Source organism: Gastrolobium bilobum, unplaced genomic scaffold (genome assembly GCF_033153095.1).
Source record: "Gastrolobium bilobum isolate Gb01-03AN ecotype WA unplaced genomic scaffold, APGP_CSIRO_Gbil_v1 utg19495, whole genome shotgun sequence".
Lineage (NCBI taxonomy): Eukaryota > Viridiplantae > Streptophyta > Magnoliopsida > Fabales > Fabaceae > Gastrolobium > Gastrolobium bilobum.
In genome coordinates, this window is record NW_026898451.1 from 429,318 (window position 1) to 450,262 (window position 20,945).

General features: G+C 33.1%; 2 protein-coding genes across 2 annotated transcripts; one reads left to right on the top strand and one right to left on the bottom strand.

Moving 5' to 3' along the window:
• Nucleotides 1–4,395: 4,395 nt before the first annotated feature.
• On the bottom strand, nucleotides 4,396–7,129 carry LOC133316422 (RNA-binding protein Y14). Its single transcript, XM_061518169.1, has 4 exons — nucleotides 6,735–7,129; nucleotides 6,502–6,638; nucleotides 5,364–5,515; nucleotides 4,396–4,786 (listed from the first exon to the last, which is right to left on the bottom strand). The coding sequence occupies exons 1-4, from the start codon at nucleotides 7,009–7,011 to the stop codon at nucleotides 4,741–4,743; spliced, it is 612 nt and encodes a 203-aa protein (XP_061374153.1). The 5' UTR covers nucleotides 7,012–7,129; the 3' UTR covers nucleotides 4,396–4,740.
• A 998-nt stretch (nucleotides 7,130–8,127) lies between these two features.
• Nucleotides 8,128–11,391, top strand: LOC133316404 (porphobilinogen deaminase, chloroplastic-like). Its single transcript, XM_061518148.1, has 5 exons — nucleotides 8,128–8,386; nucleotides 9,230–9,635; nucleotides 10,270–10,476; nucleotides 10,769–10,946; nucleotides 11,044–11,391. The coding sequence occupies exons 1-5, from the start codon at nucleotides 8,166–8,168 to the stop codon at nucleotides 11,154–11,156; spliced, it is 1,125 nt and encodes a 374-aa protein (XP_061374132.1). The 5' UTR covers nucleotides 8,128–8,165; the 3' UTR covers nucleotides 11,157–11,391.
• Nucleotides 11,392–20,945: the final 9,554 nt, after the last annotated feature.

Consider the following 20,945-nt stretch of genomic DNA (forward strand, 5'->3'; position numbering starts at 1 on the left):
AAATGATAGTCATTTTAATTAAAACTATTATTTTTTGTTTAATATTTAAATTTAAAAAAAATCTTTCACTTTCTCCTACCATAGTTTATGTTTCTCTAACTATAAAATATATTAGTTTTGACTAAAATGTCACAATTTTATTTCTTTTAAAAGGACAAACACTAATATCTAATACTTTTTTTTTTTTTAAATTAAGGGCTTGTTTGAGAGTTAATTTTATGAGGGAAAAGAAAAGAAATGAAGACTTTTATTAATCATTTTCCTTATTTGTGAGTTTAAAAAAGTGAAGAAAAGGATTTAGAGATTTTCACAAAATTCTTCTGAATTCTGATTATTAAAATTAAAGTTTTTCAAATTTGGGGAATTTTAACTCTCAAACAAAGAAAAAAATACCTTTTATTTTTCTTCATTTCCTTTCTCTCTCTCTCCCTTAAATTCTTTTTCTTCCCTTATTACTCTCAAAATTCCCAAACAAAGCTTAAAGTAAAAATCTCAAATACTAATTATCATTATAAATATTCATTTATTAAATAATGCGATTTTTGAAATTTACAAATTTAAAAACGTTAAATTTATTATCATCAATTCTGTTTTTTTATTTATTTATGGTGAAATAATAATTAAAAAGGTAAATAATTTTCAGGCACGAATTTTGAAAGCATTGCAAATTTATTGTATATAACTATTGATTTTAACAAAATTTGAAAAATAATATAATCATCACGAAAGAATTCCCAATTATTACTAAATAATATGAATTATTTAAATTGGGGAGGGATCTTTGATTGGGGAGCAATAATGAGAAGTCTCATGCTATATCTCAAGTGTTGATTCCCGTGCATTCAACAAGATAAGTTATTAAGAATTAATAATTAATTAATGATTCTGTAAATTATAACTCTCAGATACTTGAAGATCAAAAGTTGAGATAAAGAATAAGAGGGTGTATTGGAATAGGATTTTAAAAGATTTTTTTGAGATAAAAAATCTTATAAATTTTTAAAGACTATTCAGAATTGGAGAGATTTTAAAGGATTTTTTTAGAATCAAGATTTCATAAGATTGAATTTTAAATGATTTTAATAGAATTTATAAGATTTGAAAGGACAATATGGATTTATAAGATTTTAAAAAATTATATAATTTTTTAACAAACATTCAAAATTACAAGAGTCAATAAAAAAAGTTAATAAAGAAATGCAATGATATTAATAAAAAAGTAAAACGTAATTAGTAAAATTCATGATAAAATTTCGTTTGAATTTTTTTGCAATTGATCTTGTAAACCTTGGAATTTTTGTTCTACGTGATGAGAGTTTTCTAACCATATATCATATGCATGTCTTAATCAATATTCCACGAAAATTTTGAATATGAATTTCTGGGTTTTGTTACCTGAAAGTTTACAAAATTTCTCAAATTGTTTTTAATCGATACATTGAAATCTTAAATTGCTTTTGGGATTTTGAAAAATAAGTCTTTAGTGATCTATTGACACAAAAATTGTTTGAAATCGTTTCCTATAGCGAATGAATTTCGTTCATGAATATATTATTATGAAACATAGGGTTCATATTATGAAAGTTTTAATTTTTCTTTAAATCAATCTTGTTTCATTGTTGTAAAATGAAAATTGGTTTGGGAGTTTTTGTTCCCTATTGTTTTTTCACTATTTATGTTGTTTTTAATGTAAAAATCACACATTTTTGTACCAAGCAAAATCGTGACCAATAGTTTAAAAAATCACTTTTAAACTTTCAAAAATTCTCAAATATTGCTTCAAAATCAGGTATTTTTTAGATAAATTAGATTAAAATCTTGTTGGGTTGTTGATCTGGGTTGTTTTGTGATGAAAATCGCTCAAAAATCTGTTGTTTTTGAGCTTTGACGAAGCTCCCACGACGAAACTCGGTTTCAAGTAGGTCAACTCACCAAAGGAAGAGGAAGACACTGCAATAGAAAAATCTCAAGAAATCCTAGTGGTTAGGGTGAGATTGTGAGAGATAAATACTATTTATATTTATCATTAAAAAGTCTCATGAAATCCATACCAATAGAAAATTCATTAAAATCGTAAGATTTTTGAATATCACAAGATTATTTTTTCTTGTTTAAAATCGTGATTGAATAACAACGGATTTGGATAGACTCTAAAATAATATTTTAAAATCCTAATCGAATACCACATAATTTTTTTTCAATCCTTTAAAATCTTAATTGAATACAAATGATTTTTTTTGTTAAAAAATAATCCATTAAAATCATTTGAAATCTTAATTCAATACACCCCTCAGACTTCTTATTGCTAGAGAAGATTCAAAAAATTCTTCCTCAATAAAATTATTTCCCCGGAAATTGAAAAAAAAAAAAAATCAATTACTACACAATGATTGATGATAATAAATTTGACCTTTTTAAAAATTTAAGAAATTAAAATCCCACGACTACAAATTATTTATCATATTAATTACGGAAAAAAATATCTAATATTATTTTAGCCAACTTGGTTTAATGTTCATCTAAATGACGTCGTTTTGAGGTTGAAAATTTAAAAATTAGAATAATAAAGACTATTATAATCTTAAAATAAATTAAAATTATAAATACACCGTGATTTTCATCCTAAACCGATATGTTTCGGTGAATATTTGACAAAATTATCTAAAATAATTTTAGAAAAAATGAAACCATTAATTATTATTTGACTGGACAAACATTTACGACACTGATTATTATTGATGTTAAGTGAAGAGATTATTGGATGAATGATAATCAAATTTGAAACAAAAATAAGGATTTGTATCATGACACAGTCTCGTGAGTTTTGCATGTGGATGTGCGCAATTAGTTGCGCAGGGCGTGCACAACTCACCTAATTGTATCATGTGGCGGCTGTGCACCCTTGTTATTAATTGCATTATTTCGAAAAATAATTTCAAATATGTATTAATTGAAAATTTTGTTTTTAAAATTGCATTAAATTATATCATCTTGCCATGACAGGGATGAGGGAAAGGCATCAGCACTAGTCCTCATTATATCTCCATGTAAATAAGGGTGTATATGATCATTATTTTATTCTCCCATCTGTTTTTGGGAAGACTTTTTTTCCCCCTACGTAAGAAGAGCTTCTGGATAGAAATAAATATACTCATTCTACGATTTTTTATATTTAATAAATAGAGAGAATTATTTAATAAATAGAGAGAATTATTTAATAAATAGAGAGAATTATTTAATAAATAGAGAGAATTTCCTTTGTTCTAATTTTAAATTACGATAGCACATTTTACAATGTACTATTTAATAAATAATGTGTCTAAAAGCGAACAAATTAAAAATTATTTTTTTTTTCAAATTTTATTATTAATCGATCCTACTTATTTATTTTCTATAATACGAAAATAAATTGTTACGATTGTAGCATATCATTATTAATGCTACAATCGTAACATAAACTGATTTTATTAAATAGAATTTTTAATTATTTATGTAATATAATTATTAATTATTAATGCTATAATTTTATTAAATATAATTGTAGCATATCATTTTTATATATAGGTTTTTCATTTTTATGTAAAAAAAAAGAGTTTTCATTTTGCCATTCTCACTGATTTTTTTTATTTGCATTTACAATAGAAACCTTAATTTTTTTACAAATAAATTATAAAGAAATGACATCTTAATTTAGATAAGGTTTATTCAAAGGTTTCGACATATATAAATTATTTGCATTATTTTTTTTGGTAGACAGTATGTGCTCTTATTTATTTATTTTTCCAGTCTTGATTAATATATCCTTATAATTATTATTATAATCAATCATTAAATTCCGTAACAATTGGAAATCCCGGTCAACTATGATCTTTTCCGAAATTTAAACTTTAATCATCGCTTTAAAAATGAAACATTATTAGCTTTTATTCTGAGGTTAAAGCAAAAAAATAAAATAAAATGAGTAGGAATACTAATCATGTTTTATCTAAGAGTGCGAGGAAATTCTTAAGCTAACCTTTTTCATATGAACTTTTTCTCCTGACGAATTTCACTCTATGGAAGAGAATTCTTCTTACAAAAAAGTGGAATTTCCATTTTCGGGCAAAATAAAATTCATAAATGAAGTCAAATTCAATTAAAAAATACCAACTTCTATGAGTTGACAAGGGCACGAGATGATTGATTCACTGATTGGTTAAATTAGAGGTCGGTATCACAGGCTACGTTACGATTAAACAACAAATATCCTCCGTTGCTACCTAATTGAAACGTTGGTTTTCCACGTTGGTTTTCCACCTTTATCAGGCCTTTACACGTAACAAATACCAATACCATCTAAATGCATGGAGAGGTAAAGAACAACATTTGAGAAAAAAAAGATTGATGCATTAAAAGAACATAAGCACACTAAGCCTTCACACATAACACAAACAAGATAAAATCCAACGGCGATCCTTCCTTCCTCAAACATAATGGCCATTACATGCAAGAAAAGCAAGAACAAAAGATACTACACTGCAGTACCAGTATGTTAAACCATACACCATAATAAACTAAGCTAAAAAGTTAATATCATTCAACAAAGGATGTATTACATTAGAATCCTCAGCAACCAATATGTATTTTGCCTGACGGGAGCACAAGTATAAGAAAAATCTTCCACAAATTGACCAATAGAAACCAAGCCGCTCATTTAAGGGTCCACACAATGACACAGTCATGTAATCAATACACACCATGTCAATATCTCCTCCGAGGGCTCCTGGAGCGCCGTTCACGAGGTGGTCTGCAAAATGTCAAAGTTCCAAACATTCAAATGCTAAACTCAGACAAAATTTGGACAATTAAGTCTTAAGAAAATTTTAACTGAATCATTAACTTTCAGTTAGTCGAACTGTCGAAGTTCTGACCACAGTGGTTTTTAAAAGATTTAGAAGTTTACAACAGGGTGTTTGTAATTTGTATAAGGGAAGAGGCTTAGCATTTAGCATCTGTTTAACACAACTGAAAGAGAGAGAGAGAGAGAGAGAGGGGGGGGGGGGGGGGGAGAGAGGAGTGTAATAAGTAGAAAATTGGAATGCAAATGTTTTACACTCATGTACAGTCCAGGAAAATATAAATGATAGAAGAAATTTATATAATATCCATTTTAATTTCTGTTCAACCCAAGCAACAAAGGAGTCAGATATGCTTTACAAAGAAGGGAGTTAGCATTGGCTAAAATAAATCCTACAATGGGAAATACTAACCCAAATAAAGTAAGTAAAACTCAGATCAACACTGCGTGGAACTTTATTTTAATGTTGCAAAATAACAAATTATCCAATCAAAACATTTTAACCATGAAACGTGAAGATACATACCTAGCATTCTTTCTTCTGATTGACTCATTAATAGGTCCACTGCTGAAAGCCCAATCAACATTGATGGTTTGCGTAAGAAGCTCAGATCCATTCAAATTCTCTATTGCATTCCGAGCTTCCTCAGCACGCTCATATTCAATCAGTGCATAACCCTAAAATCAAAATACTCATCAGTACAGAAACCAAAATTTTCATGTGATCTATTTGCTGATGGAAATATGTGCTAAACATTGTTGCAGGAAAAAATAAAGAAAATTTGCCATTCCTGAAAGTGATATTAAAACACCAATAGATTCTGTGTGTATACTATATAGAAGCACAGATCGCAGAATCCCATACAGGAATAAATCCTGTTTACAAATAGTCTATAAAAAAGAGAATTATCATTTTTTAATAAAATAAGATGAGATGAAAGAAGGAACAGGGGCAAACAGGAGTAAAAGATACCATCGTAAACAAAAACAGAAAAGGAACAACAATAACCTACACATAGTTAGGAAGAATTCTATCTTTCTTCCTTTACATCCTTTCAAAATCAAGACAGTATTGATTTATAATCACAGCACCATTAATTTGGAAAAAAATTGTGATAATTAACCATGCAGTGAAACAAAATTCATGCCGTGAGTCATGACAAGCAACATAAAGCCCAACATGAAGTAAAATCACAACAACAAAAATGGAATCATCATAGTGAATCAGCAATACAAGACATCAACAATACAATTCCAGATTTTTATTTTATTTATTTTTTCAAAAAGAAAGAAGTAGCACCATGTAGGTCAAACATTCTCATTACCCAATTTGAGAAGGAGCACCATGTAGTTCAACCATATATTTATTTGTCAAGGTATAAAATTAGGGTGCGGCGGGGGGGGGGGGGGGGGGGAATCTGGTGCTTTTTGAAAAGGAAGAGTGAAAAGTTTAAGCCATTTTACAATTACAGGCATTGCAATTAAGTCCTGAGTTCCAAACTTTCTAATTATCAGTTTATGACAATGTAGTAAGCAATGGCTAGAAGTGTAGAACGAGAAGCGTTATGCAATGAATCACTTACAACTGGGAGGAATATAATAGTAATAATACAGTTATTAGGAATGGAAGGTTATTAGGAATGGAAAGAGGGTTTATCACTTACTTTGACATAACCAGTGCGACGATCGAGGTTCAAATGAAGGTTCTTAATCTCTCCATATTCACGAAATGCAGTTTGCAAATCATCCTCTTGCGCTTCCTCATGCACACCCGTGACCAAAATAATCCATCCTTCAACAGCTGCAGCAAAGCAAAAAATATAAAAATAAAAAATAAATTGAAAAATTGTAAAATGCAAAACCCTAATCCCAGTTGGCAAAGGTGAAGGGGACTAACATCTTTGAGGACCAGGGCCACCCTCGGTGGTAAGAGAGTCGAAATCGGAGCCGGAGAGTCGGCTGTTACGGTTTCCATCGGTGTCCTGACGGAATCCGCGTCCCTTGGTTTTCTTGGGGCCGGAGAGTGGAGAAGACGCGCCGCCGGCAGTGATTGCGGACTTGAGCTTGGGGTGAGGGGGAGAAGCGTCGGCGTCAGCAGCGCCGTCCTCGTCCATCAAGTCATCGTCCTCAGGCTCGAAATCCAACGCTTCGCCGTCTGCTGCGCTTCCCTGCATTTCTTTCTCTCTCTCTCTCTCTCTCTCTAACACACTCGAAGTCGAAGCAAACACTGATGTTGTGATATTATTTCAAGCACCGAGAGTGTGTGTTTGCGAACCCTTTATGTGATTTATCACTTCTTATGCATCCAGGTTTATCTAGGGCAAGCCCTAGTCTATTTATTAATTTTATTAGTTCGTTTATTTAAAAAATTAAAATTTTACTACCTTATATGATTATTTTATTTTATTTTTCATCACTCAAATGGCATAAGATAATTATTACCAAATAATATTGTTATCAACGTCACTGTGATATTTTAACCGTTAATTTTTGTTAATTTATGGTTATTATTTTCACAAATAAAATTCATTAATTAATTATTAATTCTCAATAAATAATAACCGTTGATCGACGAAAATCGACGATTAAGTATGATAATAAGATTATTTGGTAGTAAGAATATTTTATCCTGCTCAAATTTATTTTATCTATCATTAAAGGGAAATATTACTCTCCTTTCACATAAGACAACTTATCTCATATTCTCTCACATCGATTTTCGCACCTCACCTTTTTTTTTTTCCCTTGTAATGGTGGACCCACCTATTTTCTCTCTACAACATAAGATAGGTATCTTATGTAAAAAGAGACTAATAAAACCTATCATTAAATACTCAAACTTTCTGTTACCAAAAAAAAAAAACTCAAATGTATACTTAAAAAATGAGGTATTAATTCACCAAAAAAAAAAAATGAGGTATTATTTTATATTAAAAAGAGAATAAAAATGAGATGCCCTAGAGGAATAATAAATATAACTTTTTTAAAATTAAATTGATCTCGATTTAACGATAAAAAAGAGGTTATAAAATATAATTCCTTTATATTTTATTAACTTTCTCGTTAGCCCTATTCTTGAAAATAAAATTTTAAAAACTGTAATATAAAACAGTCCCTACCTCTGTCCTAGTGCGTCGTTATTTTGGTCTTTATCTTCGAAAAGAAAAAGAAAAGAAAAAAAAAGACAGTAATATATAGGCAATTAATATGTGAATTGAAATATTAATTTTATCTTGGATATGTTATATGTATATCAGCATATCTATCATCAGACTCGAGGTTGGTCTCAACAATTAGCATTTTCGGGTATATTGCTCTTATCTTTGATATGAATACCCTTTCTTCCTCTGCATCGACGCTCCATGGGCTTAATTTCTTCAGTGCCGGGTCGGTTCCTCTTCCCGGGTCAGCGTTGGCTTTGCCATCTCTGAAAACTTCAGCTTTCTCCGCAAAGCTTCCTCGTGTTGGGGTCACCAAGGCTTCCATTGCTGTTGAGCAACACACTCAACAGACTAAGGTTGCTCTCATCAGAATTGGTACCAGAGGAAGGTATTCTTTTTACCTATTTCTGCTTCTGGATCTTCTCATTACGCCTCTGTCTCTGATGCCTCACCCTTATCTTATTTTTTTTAACAAATTTTTGCCATTTTTTTTACCATTTATTTCAAAGGGGATTGCCCATCTTGCTGAGTTATATAGGTTTTCACTATTTTGTTCATAAGGGTTACTATATAAATGTGTTAACATTGTTTTCTCTTGGTCATTTACAAACGGTTTCTCCTCATATTAGGATAGATCATACATGTACACCTTCTCTGGCTCCAGTGTTTGATGGTATCGTTTTTGACTTTATTACTTTTTTTAAAAATTCTGTAAATTGGGATCAAACTCCGTTCGTTTGATGATTGTAATATTGTTATACCATGTCATTCATTGGTGAAAACAACTATGCAATTTTTTTAGTCATCTTGGTCTATGAAGCACCGACTCCGGCATTTTCGATACGTTCCCGATACATTCTTGATACGACCGTTAATTCGTCGATACGATACAATTCGTTTCCGATACGTTTCCCATACGCGTATCGGATACGTTGGAAAAAAAATTCGGAATATCGGTGCTTCATAGATGTTGGTAAGGTAGACTTGAGTTGACTTCATACCCATTTAAGCTTGAGAGATATTTAGGCTAGAAGTAATTATTTGCGGGGGGGGGGGGGGGGGGAAAGCAATCTGTCATTTCTTGTGCTATGAAATGTTGTATTTATTTCTTACCCAAGTATAATAACTCGCTTGATGATTATCCATACTTCCATTTTTGAGTTAACAGATATTCTCAGATTCCTACTTCCATTTTGGGTTATTTATGCATGTTTTTTTATGTGTAGAGCAGTCCACTAGCTCTAGCTCAGGCATATGAGACTAGAGACAAACTCATGGCATCGCACTCGGAGCTAGCTGAAGAGGGGGCTATTCAGATTGTAATAATAAAAACAACAGGGGACAAAATACTCACACAACCACTTGCAGATATAGGTGGGAAGGGCTTGTTCACCAAAGAAATAGATGAGGCGCTTTTAAACAGTGAAATTGACATTGCTGTCCATTCAATGAAGGATGTTCCTACTTATTTACCTGATAAAACAATCCTACCATGCAACCTTCAGCGGGAGGATGTCAGAGATGCATTTATATCCTTGAATGCAACTTCTCTAGCCGATCTTCCCTCTGGTAGTGTGGTTGGTACTGCTTCACTAAGACGAAAGTCACAGATACTCCACAGATATCCAACTCTAAATGTAAGCTGGAATTCTTTCTTACGCATTATCATCTAACAACCTGAAACCACAAAATTATTGTTTCCTATACATGTTTTATTAAATTAGCTTTAGCAGATGACTTAAATGGATGCCCTCTGTATAAGATTTCAAATTTTCTTTGCTGATTGCGGGAGTTCATTAAAGCTCTCATCATATGCTTAAACCTAATAAATGTATTAGATTTTTAAAATGCTTCTAAAAGCATGTAATGGGGACTGATATTGCTTCCTATCATAATATATTTTCTTATAGTTGACGTCAATTGTGATCAAAGCATTTAATGCAGTCATTTGTGGACGCTTGCATTAAGCAGACAATAGTTAGTATGCTGGTGTTGTGACCTTATTGACATGGATTGACGATTATGGTTGTGACTGTGAAGTAATAGACAATGTCATCCTTGTGAGTCTTACTCTAGGATTATGGGTATGGCATGTGTCTTCTTAAAAGTGCAGTCTTCAGAGAAAGCTATAGTCTCTTGCAATTTCCAATGGACTTTCTTGAAGCATTTCCGTTTTCTGTCCATGTTGTTGAACTGTTCTCGTGCTGCTTCATTTGTGAAATTATGGTTTTCTGGACTGCTGATAAATTGTTCTTGATTTTTATTTCTCAGGTACAGGAAAATTTCCGTGGCAATGTCCAGTCAAGGTTGAGAAAACTCAATGAGGGGGTTGTCCAAGCTACACTATTGGCATTAGCTGGACTCAAACGCTTAAATATGACAGAAAATGTGACTTCAACCCTATCAATTGAAGATATGCTTCCAGCTGTTGCCCAAGGTGCTATTGGAATAGCCTGTAGAAGTAATGATGATAAAATGGTGAGTGTTTAAATATTGTGGGACTTGCTTCTTCTTTTTTATTACTTTTTTTTTTTGGGAAGAAGGGGGTGGTTATGGGGATGCTAATCATGTCATGTAAAATCATATATATGTGGTTACATGTGTGTCATTAAATACCTAACTGAAATAAATTCATACTCAAACCATTTTTTACATTCAGGATCTGAAGTATTTCGACGTAATGAGAGAATATTACAATACTTGTTTTGTTCTTTACTCATTTTAGATTTTCCATATTTGCAACTTTTTTTTGTTTGACTGGTTTTTGCAGGCCGAATACATTGCTTCGTTGAATCATGAAGAAACAAGACTAGCAGTTGTCTGTGAAAGGACCTTCCTTCAGATTTTGGATGGGTCTTGCCGCACTCCTATTGCAGGGTATGCTTCCAGAAATGAGGACGGTAATTGCTTGTTTAGAGGATTAGTTGCTTCCCCTGATGGAACTCGTGGTATGAAAAATCTTGTTATGTAATTTGAGTTTTATCTACTTTTTAATCCTTCACAAGTAACTATTCTTTAAGCTTTTCTGCAATTCCCTCTGTGCAGTGCTAGAGACATCCAGGGTTGGTCCATATGCTGTTGAAGATATGATTGAGATGGGTAAGGATGCTGGCAAGGAGCTTCTTTCTCGGGCTGGACCTGACTTTTTTAGTAGTTAGCAACTGAGTAAGGAGATTTTATGGTCAATTTTTAGGTAAATTGCATTTCAAGTTAATTCATTCTTTGAGCTGTTGTAACTTTAAAGTAGATTAAACGTTCAATTGAGTTTGGGTAAGTAAGCCTCTCATCAGGGGTCAAATTGTTGTATTTTGAGGAGATTGGAATGCCAATTTTTTGTGGTAACGTGTATAATTCCCACGATTGTGAAGTCCGACAGTTCATGCTAAACACACACTTGGGTGTTTCTCAATTTTTCTTATATATTTTTTTCTTATTATTATTGCACAAGTAATATTTGCACCCCTTTTTGAAGTGAATAATACAAAGCATTAATGTTTACATCCCCCTTACAATGAAATTTTCTTTTGCCGTGAGCCATGATTCGGGATGAAATAGAGATTAGAGATCAATAACCCGACGGTGATTGAGATGGCCCAATTATTAGGCTGGTCCGATATCCGGCTTGAACCGTGAGCCCATGTATTCTCTTATTAACAAGAGAATAAAAATGAGATGCCCTACAAGAATAATAAATATAAAAATTTTCAAATTAAATTAATTTTGATTTAACAATAATAAAAGTGATTATAAGAAGTTATAAGAAATGAAAGATTATAAATAGAATCTCCTTTATTTTTAGAAAAGAAAATTGAGTAACAACTAAATATATTTTATTAACTCTCGCCTACGACTTTTGGTATGTGTTAGTTGGACTCCTAGTTTGCCCACTTTTGTTTTTGGGAGAATAGCTTGTGTTGCGACTGCATAAGGCTATTCTCCTGTCTAAAGACACATTGTTTTTTTTTTTTTTATAATTTTTTTTTTATTTTTTAAGTTAATATAGATCCCACAAGAGCGTGATAGGAATTGATAACAATGATGCTGAGATGATCTCTTATCTACTTAAGGAGAAAAAAGACAAAATTAATATGATCAGGTTGAAGCTTTATTAATATATTTTAACTTTTAAAAAAAAAATTTAAAAATTAAAACAAAATAAAAAAATAAAAAAAACAAAAAATTACGAAAATACCATTTGACCGTGTCCGACACGGTCAAATTCGCGTGTCGTAATGGTCAACGTGTCAGAAAAAGTCAACCGCGTGTCCGACACCGTGTCGGAGATCGAGCGTGTCGGACCCGACTCTTACTGTTTTTACAAGTGTCCGTGCTTTCTTGGTGGGATCCGTTAAAAAATATTGTGTGCTGCAAAAAAAATTCTTCTCCCATGAAAGGAGAAGAACAAAGCCCTTTGTTTTTATAATCTTTTTCATTTTTCCTTCATTCTCCATTTCCCATTTGTCTTTTGGGTTTCGAAACTCTTGTTTCTTTTTGATTTCCTCTGCACTTCTTAGCATTCGGGTTTCTGGGCTTGTGTTATACTTCTCTTGCGAAGCTTTTGGTCAGGAGACACTGTATCGTTCCTCACCTTTTTTCAGCAATACGCACCATTCATTTCTTGCGTTTGAATAGGTATTCTCCATACACTTTTCCATTTTGCATTTTTTTTGTCTTTCTGGACTGGTTTGTTTGTTTTAGCCTCTTTTTGTTCACATTTACTCTTTGAAGGTGGTGTTGGATGCTTGTGTTGTGGTGCCTGTTTTCATTGGTTTCCTTTTTAGTCTGTTTGAGCGTCTCTGCCTTCCTGGGTGAGCTTTGCATTTTTGGGTAAGTGATTTCATAACGTCCTTCCTCAAACATTTTCCAAACACTTGTGTGTTGTTGATAATGACTAGGAGAGGTGGAGCGTTTCGTATAAGAGGGTGTGGTCGTGGTGGTAGGCGGAGGAAGACAAGTTTGCATTTGTAAGAGGCCTGCTTGCCGGGGTCAGGTTTTGGCTTTGGGGCATAGACTGTATCAAGGAGTAGAAGCAAGTGGCGCTGCTTCGCGGTTATCGCAGTGTCAATAGTAGGAGGGGATCTGCAGTGCACCCAATTAGGCGAGGTCATTGCTCGAATCCTTCTGATTGGAGTTCTGGGCGCACTACTCCGAGCTCTCCAATCACGACTCCTTCCAGATGTTTTTCATTGGGGATGACAGAGCATTCATCAGTTACTTCCTCAAGGCGGGCTTCGTCAAACAAGAGAAGGAGTCCAAGTTGCATGCAACGATGACCTTTACGACCTCCCTTTTCCATCTTTTGATTTGCGACGGAAAACGTCCGTCACAAAAATTCTCATTCTTTTTGTCATTTACTCGAGTAAATGATATCAACTATCCGAGTAAATGATGAATTTTGCAAAATTGCAAAATTCCACAGAACTTGAAGGTTTCCACAACCAAACCCGCATGCCCTCTTTTCCTGTCCAAAATCATACCATAAGAAGTAAAGGTAGTCTCAATCATATGACAACACGTCTTTTGAAAGTTACAAGATAAATTCATGCATGCAAGTCCAAATATACAAAGGAAGCTAACATATTAACTAATACAACCCATAAAGCTCGAACCACATAGACAAGCATGCAACTCAATTTATATGGAAGAAAGGAGGAAGAGAAATTTTCGAAGCTTTCGTCAGTCGAACTTGTTAAAAAATCCAAATCTTACTTCACATTTTCACTTTGTACTCAAAGAACTCAATTATAAAATAGAAAATGTTATACTTCCTACTTATTGCTATCAAATCTTAACCGTTGATTTTCGTCAATCTAACGGTTATAATTTATTGGGTCACACTTATTAATTAATTATTAATTCTAATAAATATAACCGTTAGATTAACGAAAATCAACGGTTAAGACTTGGTAGTAACAAGTGGTAAGAAAAAAAGTTAGTATAACCTCTCCCTTATAAAATACTAGTGAATTACCTGTGCGATGCCTGGGGGGAAAAGAATGAAATCGTTGTTGCCGTCGTTGGATAATCATCACCTTCATCTTGCTATCAAGCTCTGAACTGTACTATGGTGGAGGTATAAACATGAAGGAACAAAAAATAAAAAAGCAAACTTGTTACTTGAGAATTATGTGAAATAAAAAAGAATTATCTGGCTATTTTGTGCTATTTTTTGAACTTTAAAAGGCTACGACATTCACACGGAACTTGTGTAAATATCAACCACAAACAAATCTGCAACTCAGAGACATTGATTGCTATGCAAAACAAATATAGTTATGTACTCAATAATTCATTCTTCAAATACAACCACCAATGAACCTTCTCCTTTGCATTATTATTCAATATGATCCCGTCTTATTGTTCAACTGTACACAAAATTTGCTACAAAATGAAATCAATTAATATACATGAAGAAAAAAAATTAAATGTTGTGCTGGTTGTTTATTTTATTTAGATGCACTTTTATTTATCACAATATGATTGTTCATTTTACTTAGATGTTTGTTTTTGAAATATTTACAGCAGTAAATCTAATTATCTTAACCATACAAAGACGAGTTTGTTAGACAGTAGATATAAAAGGGGGAAACATGTTCGCATGCGGGGTGGGCCGGCCCTCCGGGCCGAGCTCATTTTGCACCTCTAACTATCAACATTTTCTATCAACATATAATAGGTTTTCGTATTTATGTACACAAAAAAAAAGTTCTTATACTTACGTCTAGATTACTATGTATCTATTTTTTTCCTGTAGTTGTACCATATATATTAGATGAAGAGTTCAAAAATATTTGAGTTAGTACGTTTAATATTATAACAAACATTTTATAGTTGAAGTTAAATGTGGTAATATCAAAAGACCATTCATTTGCTTAATTGCATAAGTATAAATAATTATTCACAAAATTAATATGTATATATATAAACAGTGGCGGACCCAGGAAAAAAAATTTATGTCCGCACAATCAGTGGCGGGGTTCGGGGGCAGCGCCCCAGAATTTTTTTTTTTATATAAAAGTTTAAATCAACGCTTGAACCCGCTCATAATCTAGTTGCTTCCATAACAAGTTGCAGACAATAGTTTGACCAATTATTTTCCCCCTAAATCTTATCAATCCTTCAAAGCAAATATGAGAATATACTCCAGTACATCCATACATCATCATTCTATTTTGGGATATGTTATTTTACCTAACATTTTTCTGCCTACCTTTGCCTACCACTCTCCAATACCGTTAGATCAAAATCTCAAGAAGAGAGAAAAAGATAAATGTTAGTTAAGATTCTGATCTAACGGTGTTGGAGGGTGGTAGGTAGAGGTAGGCAAAAAAATGGTAAGTAGAATAACCTATCCCTTCTATTTTATAGTGGTGAATAAAAAAGTTAACACTACCTATACAGAAGTAAAACAAAATCACAGTGAAGGTCTCGTCTCTAGATATTAACTTATTTGAGAATGTTAGACCTACAATCAATCATCTCTCTTTATAAAAATAAAAAAGGAAACAAAGGATGAAGAGAACGTGGAAATGAGTACGTGACAAGGGAGGAAGAATATGTTTTCTTTCTAATCAATGTGCGTTGTTGCGTTGTTTTAATCATCTTCGTACGTTGTTACGTTGCTAACTAATATAAGAATAAATATCCTTTTTGGTCCCTAAAAAAAATTTGGTCCTCACTTTAGTCCATTATAAAAAAAAAATTAGTCACCTGATCCCTATGGACCCACTTTGGTCTTTCTGTGGGACTAGTGTAGGTCTTTTTTGAATTTGTGATGGACCACGATTTTAATTAAATTGATCTACTTTAAATTTTTTAAGGACCTCGAGACTAATTTTTTTTTGTAAAGGACTAAATTGAGAATCATGTTTTTTGTTAGGGACTTAAAAAATTATTTACTCCTAATATATATATTGAATCAAGAGACAAATAACAATCTACAAAAAAAAAAAAAAAAATTAAAATCAAAAAGTTTATGACCGCACTTGCGGGCATTTGCCCGCAAGTGGGTCCGCCAATGTATATAAACATATATTTAATGCATCATATTGAATCTGAATAGGGTTAGTTTAGATGCTTGTTTCTGAAATATATTTACAACAATAAATCTGATGATCAGCCACAAAATGACGAATTTGTTAGACAGTAAATATAAAAAAAATATGTGTTGGCGGGCAAACTCTACTATTTGGTGGGCAGGGTGGGCTGTCCTCTAGGTCCCATTTTATCACCTCTAATTATCAACATTTTATATCAGCAAGTAATAGATTTTTATATTTAAAAATAATAAGTTATATCTGATTTATATTTTAAATTCACATATAATTTTTAAAAAATTAAATATAACTATAAGTGTAATTTTACTTTGGTTTTAAGTATATATATTCAATTCATTTGTTTTAATTTTCAAAGAATTGGCTGGTATTAGTATTACTCCACAATTCGATATTATGACTAATTTTGTTGATTGTAAGTGTAATAATAACATCGTTTTAAAAAAAAACTTTTTGCAAGGATTTGTGTCGTTCCTATTTGCAATTTTACAAATTTGTATTTACAAAAATTAAAATAAGATTTATGAATTTAATAATAAAAAAAGAAGGATGAAATTTCAATTTAATTATACAAATATGTTGGTGGGCCGACCCTCTATGGCGAGCCCAGTTTGCCACTCTAACTATCAGCATGTAATAGATTTTTATATTTATCCACAAAAAAGGCTCTTATCGTTGCGTCTAGGTTTTTATATTTTATCTCAGAGATGAACTTTCATTTATTACAATTAGATTTATAAAATAATAAGAAATAATATTTTTTTGCAAGGATTTGTGTAGTTAGTATTTAAATTTTACAAATTTGTATTTACAAAAGTTGAAATCAGATTTAGGAATTTAATTATAAAAGAAGAACAATGGAATTTTAATTTAATTATAAAAACTTGTTGGCAAGCCCTCGGGCCAAGCCCAGTTTGCAAGGATTTTTTTGCAAGGATTTGGGTCCTTAATATTTTGAATTTTACAAATTTATATTTGCAAAGATTGAAATCATATTTAAGAATTTAATTATAAAAGAATAATGATGAAATTTTAATTTAATTATAAAAAAAGTTGGTGGGCTAGCCCTCCAGGCCCGGGCCCAGTTTGTCACCTCTAACTGTCAGTATTTTATATCAGCATATAATATGTTTTTATATTTATCAACACAAAATTATTCTTATAGTTGCATCTAGATTACTATATATCTATATTTTTTACAGTTGCGTTTAAATCGACTCTTTGTGCTCTGTGTGTTGGTGGGCCAGCCTTCCGGGCCGAGGCCCAGTTTGCCACATCAAACTATTAACATGTAATAAGCTTTTATATTTATCCACAAAAAAAGGTTATTGTAGTCTTAGGGTGTGCATGACAACCATTCTATTCCCTAGCACTGTTTCTAAAAAGAAACAATTCTTTTCTATTTCTGTGCCTTGGAACAGTTTCTGAGAAAAAAAATATGTTTGATAACATGTTCTATTTCTATTCCGATAATGAGAATTGTGTTTGATAACACAACAAATAATATAATAAAAAATAATTCCTATTAAATATAAGAAAATTTCAGATCATCACTTTCATTTCCATATGATGTGGTGGCAGTGGCGGTGGTGGTACGTAGTGGTGGTGGCAGTGACGTGGTGAAGATAGTGGTGGTGGTTGTTACAGCAGTGGTTGCAGCGATAGCGGTGATAATGGTGGCGACGGCGGCGGTAGTGGTGGGGATGGTGGTGGTGGAGGTGACGGCAGTGACTGCGATAATGGTGGTGGGTATGGTGGTTGGTGGCGGTAACAATGATAGCAATGGCATGGGCGGTGGCGGTGGTGACAGTGGTGGTGGTGGTGGTGGTGGTGATGGCGATGGTGGTGGTGGTGGCGATGACGTGGTGATGGTAGTGGCGGGGTGGTGTAATGATGGCAATGGTGGTGTAATGATGGCGATGGTGGTGGTACTAACAATAATGGTTGTGACGATGGTGGCGGTGGCGATGGTGGTGGTGGTGACGATACTGGCTGCGGCAATGGTAGTGGTTGTAGTAGTAGTGGCGATGAGGGTGGCGATGGTGATGGTGATGACAGTGGTTGCGATGATAGTGGTGGTGGTTGTGTCGGTGGCGGTGGTGGTGACGGTGATAGTGGTGGCGGCGGTGGTGACGGTGGTGGTGGCGGCAGTGGTGGTGGTATTTGTGATGGTGGTGACAGTGGTATGGTAGTAGTGATGGGTAGAGGTGGTGGTAATGGTGGCGGTGGCATCGTGGTGGTGACAACGACACTAATGGTACAATGGTGGCAGCAGTCGTGTCGGGATGATGTTGGTGGTGGTGATGATGGCAGAAGTGGAGAGTAATTGAGAGAGATAAGTGTGTCTCATTTTGTGCCCGGAAACAAAAAAGCAGAAATTTTCTGATTCTTTTTTCTGTTCCCCTGCACAAAAATTAAACTGGTTCATCACAGGAACAAAAAAATAAACCGGTTTTACCAAACGAGTTTCCTATCCATTTATGTTCCCGGCAACAGAAATTAAAAAAGAATTAATTCTGGGAAGGTAGTCATGCACACCCTTAGAAGCATGGACACGCTTCTAAAAAAAAATTGTGTGTCGAACATGTGTCCGATACGCTCGGATACGCGTCCGACACGTGGTCAATATTTTGGGACACGTGGTCAACTCTCCGACACGTTTTTCCGATACGCAGTCAACTTTTTCGGACGCGTGGTCAACGCCTTGACACGTTTTTTTAGTCATAATTTTTTTTTATTAACTAAAAATAAAAAAAAATTTATAAATCAATTTTTTTGTTATGAAATTTGACATGAAAAATTAACAAGGTATGAAAAATTATTTTTGTTTATATTTATGTTATGAAATTTGAATATTTGATTGGTTATATGACTTATTATGGACTGTTATATCTATTAAATATAAATTATATTTTATATATTAAAATTTTTATTTAATATCAAAACGTGTCCCAACGTGTCGAAATATGTCATTTTTTAGAATTAACGTGTCGGCGTGTCGTGTCCCGTGTCCCGTGTCAGTGTCCGTGCAGCATAACTTATAGTCGCATTTAGATTTTTATATTTTATCTCAAATATGAACTTTCATTTATTACAATAATATTTAAAAAATAATAATAAATAATTATTTTTGTAAGAATTTTTGTCGTTAGTATTTAAAATTTTACAAATTTGTATTTACAAAAATTTATGAATTTAATTATAAAAATTGAAGTTGAAATTATTATAAAAATATGTTGGTGGGCCTGCCCTCCGGGTCGAGCCCAGTTTGCCACCTCTAACTATCAGCATGTAAATGATTTTTATAATTATCCACACAAAAAAGCTCATATAGTTGCGTCTAGATTTTTATATTTTATCTTAGAGATGAACTTTTATTTATTACAATTAGATTTATAAAATAATAAGAAATAATTATTTTTTTGCAAGGATTTGTGTCTTTAGTATTTAAAATTTTACAAATTTGTATTTACAAAAATTGAAATCAGATTTAGAAAAAAAAAATTGGTGAATGGGCAATGCCCTAAAGAAAGCAAGAAAGACCACAACAAAGAGTGTCTAGCCCTATGAACAGAGCTAAAATCAGAAAAATATAATCATTTAATTTCAGGTGGAGGATCCTGAAAAATAGAAAAATCTTCTTGATCCAGCTTATGTAAGGGTAGATTAGCTAACTAATCAGCACAACCATTGTCTTCCCTATAAGTATGAACCAAATGAACACTCCAAACTTTTGAGAGCCATTCCCGTATCTGAGTCACCAAATGCGACTCACATGATGCATCACCAGACTTGGTGAGCAAAGTGACAGCAGAAGCTGAGTCACTTTCTAAAATAATTTTCCTTCATCCACCTTCCCAAGCCCTTTCCAAGCCTATAAGAACACCCCATAATTCAGCTGTGAGTGCATTACAATAGCCCACTCTATAGGAAAAAGCTTCAAGCCATATACTATCAGGTCTTCTTAATATACCACCGCAGGCTGCATTACCCGAATTCCCTTTAAAAGCTCCATCTATATTAAGCTTTATCCAACCATCCTCTGGTGGAACCCACCTAATCATCTCCATATTCAAAATTCTTCCTGACTTATTATTGTCCTTAGAAAAATTGGCTGACAAAAAAATATATAGCCATAGCATTAATTATCTCCACTTTGTATCTTTTTTCCACACAACCAGAATTATGAACAATTTAATTTCTCCAAATCCAAGCTTTCCAGCAAGTTATACCAAAGATAGTTGCCCAAGGATATTCCTCCAAGCTAGAAGACACCTGATTTAAATTAACAATCAACCAATCCTGGAAATTTAAATTAAAAAAAGAAGAATCGGCCAAACCAGGGGATAACCGAAGCCAAAGAGCTCTAATAGTTGCACAATCTCTTAATAAGTGAAGAGTATGTTCTTCTCCATCACTGCAGACTGGACAACTTGCATTCCCTAGCTGAAAACTGCTTAATTTTTTTTTTAATTGGAAGGCTGTCATGTCCAATTTTCCAAAGAAAAAAATTGATTCTGTGATGCCCCAACCAGCTCCAAATCACCTTCCACAAATCAGAAGATCCACTTTGAACACTGTCAGGATTTGTAAAGACAGTATACAGTCCCTTAACTGACAGTTTTGGAAAGCGAGGACTAAACCAAGATAGCCTATCAGCACCATCATTATTACAAGGAGGAAGGAAGCTTCTTATGCGGTCAATTACAACATTTGGCAGCCACCTCCTCATATTATCTATTTTCCAGTTACCAAGATGATCCACATAAGAATTAATGGTCTTATTTACCTCATCCAATGGAATAATTTGTGTAGCCTGATCCATTAGTCTTCCTGTGTTGTCAACCCATCTATCCTTCCAGAAGTGAATTGTAGAGCCATCCTCAATTTTCC

Bases quoted from the DNA above. Each gene is read 5' to 3' on its own strand.
- LOC133316404 (XM_061518148.1), top strand. From the start codon at position 8,166: ATGAATACCCTTTCTTCCTCTGCATCGACGCTCCATGGGCTTAATTTC. The intron at 10,477-10,768 runs GTGAGTGTTTAA...TGGTTTTTGCAG, and splicing joins GAAGTAATGATGATAAAATG to GCCGAATACATTGCTTCGTT. The intron at 10,947-11,043 runs GTATGAAAAATC...CCCTCTGTGCAG, and splicing joins TTCCCCTGATGGAACTCGTG to TGCTAGAGACATCCAGGGTT.
- LOC133316422 (XM_061518169.1), bottom strand. From the start codon at position 7,011: ATGCAGGGAAGCGCAGCAGACGGCGAAGCGTTGGATTTCGAGCCTGAG. The intron at 6,639-6,734 runs GTTAGTCCCCTT...GCTTTGCTGCAG, and splicing joins TGGCCCTGGTCCTCAAAGAT to CTGTTGAAGGATGGATTATT. The intron at 5,516-6,501 runs GTAAGTGATAAA...TTTTGATTTTAG, and splicing joins GTCGCACTGGTTATGTCAAA to GGTTATGCACTGATTGAATA.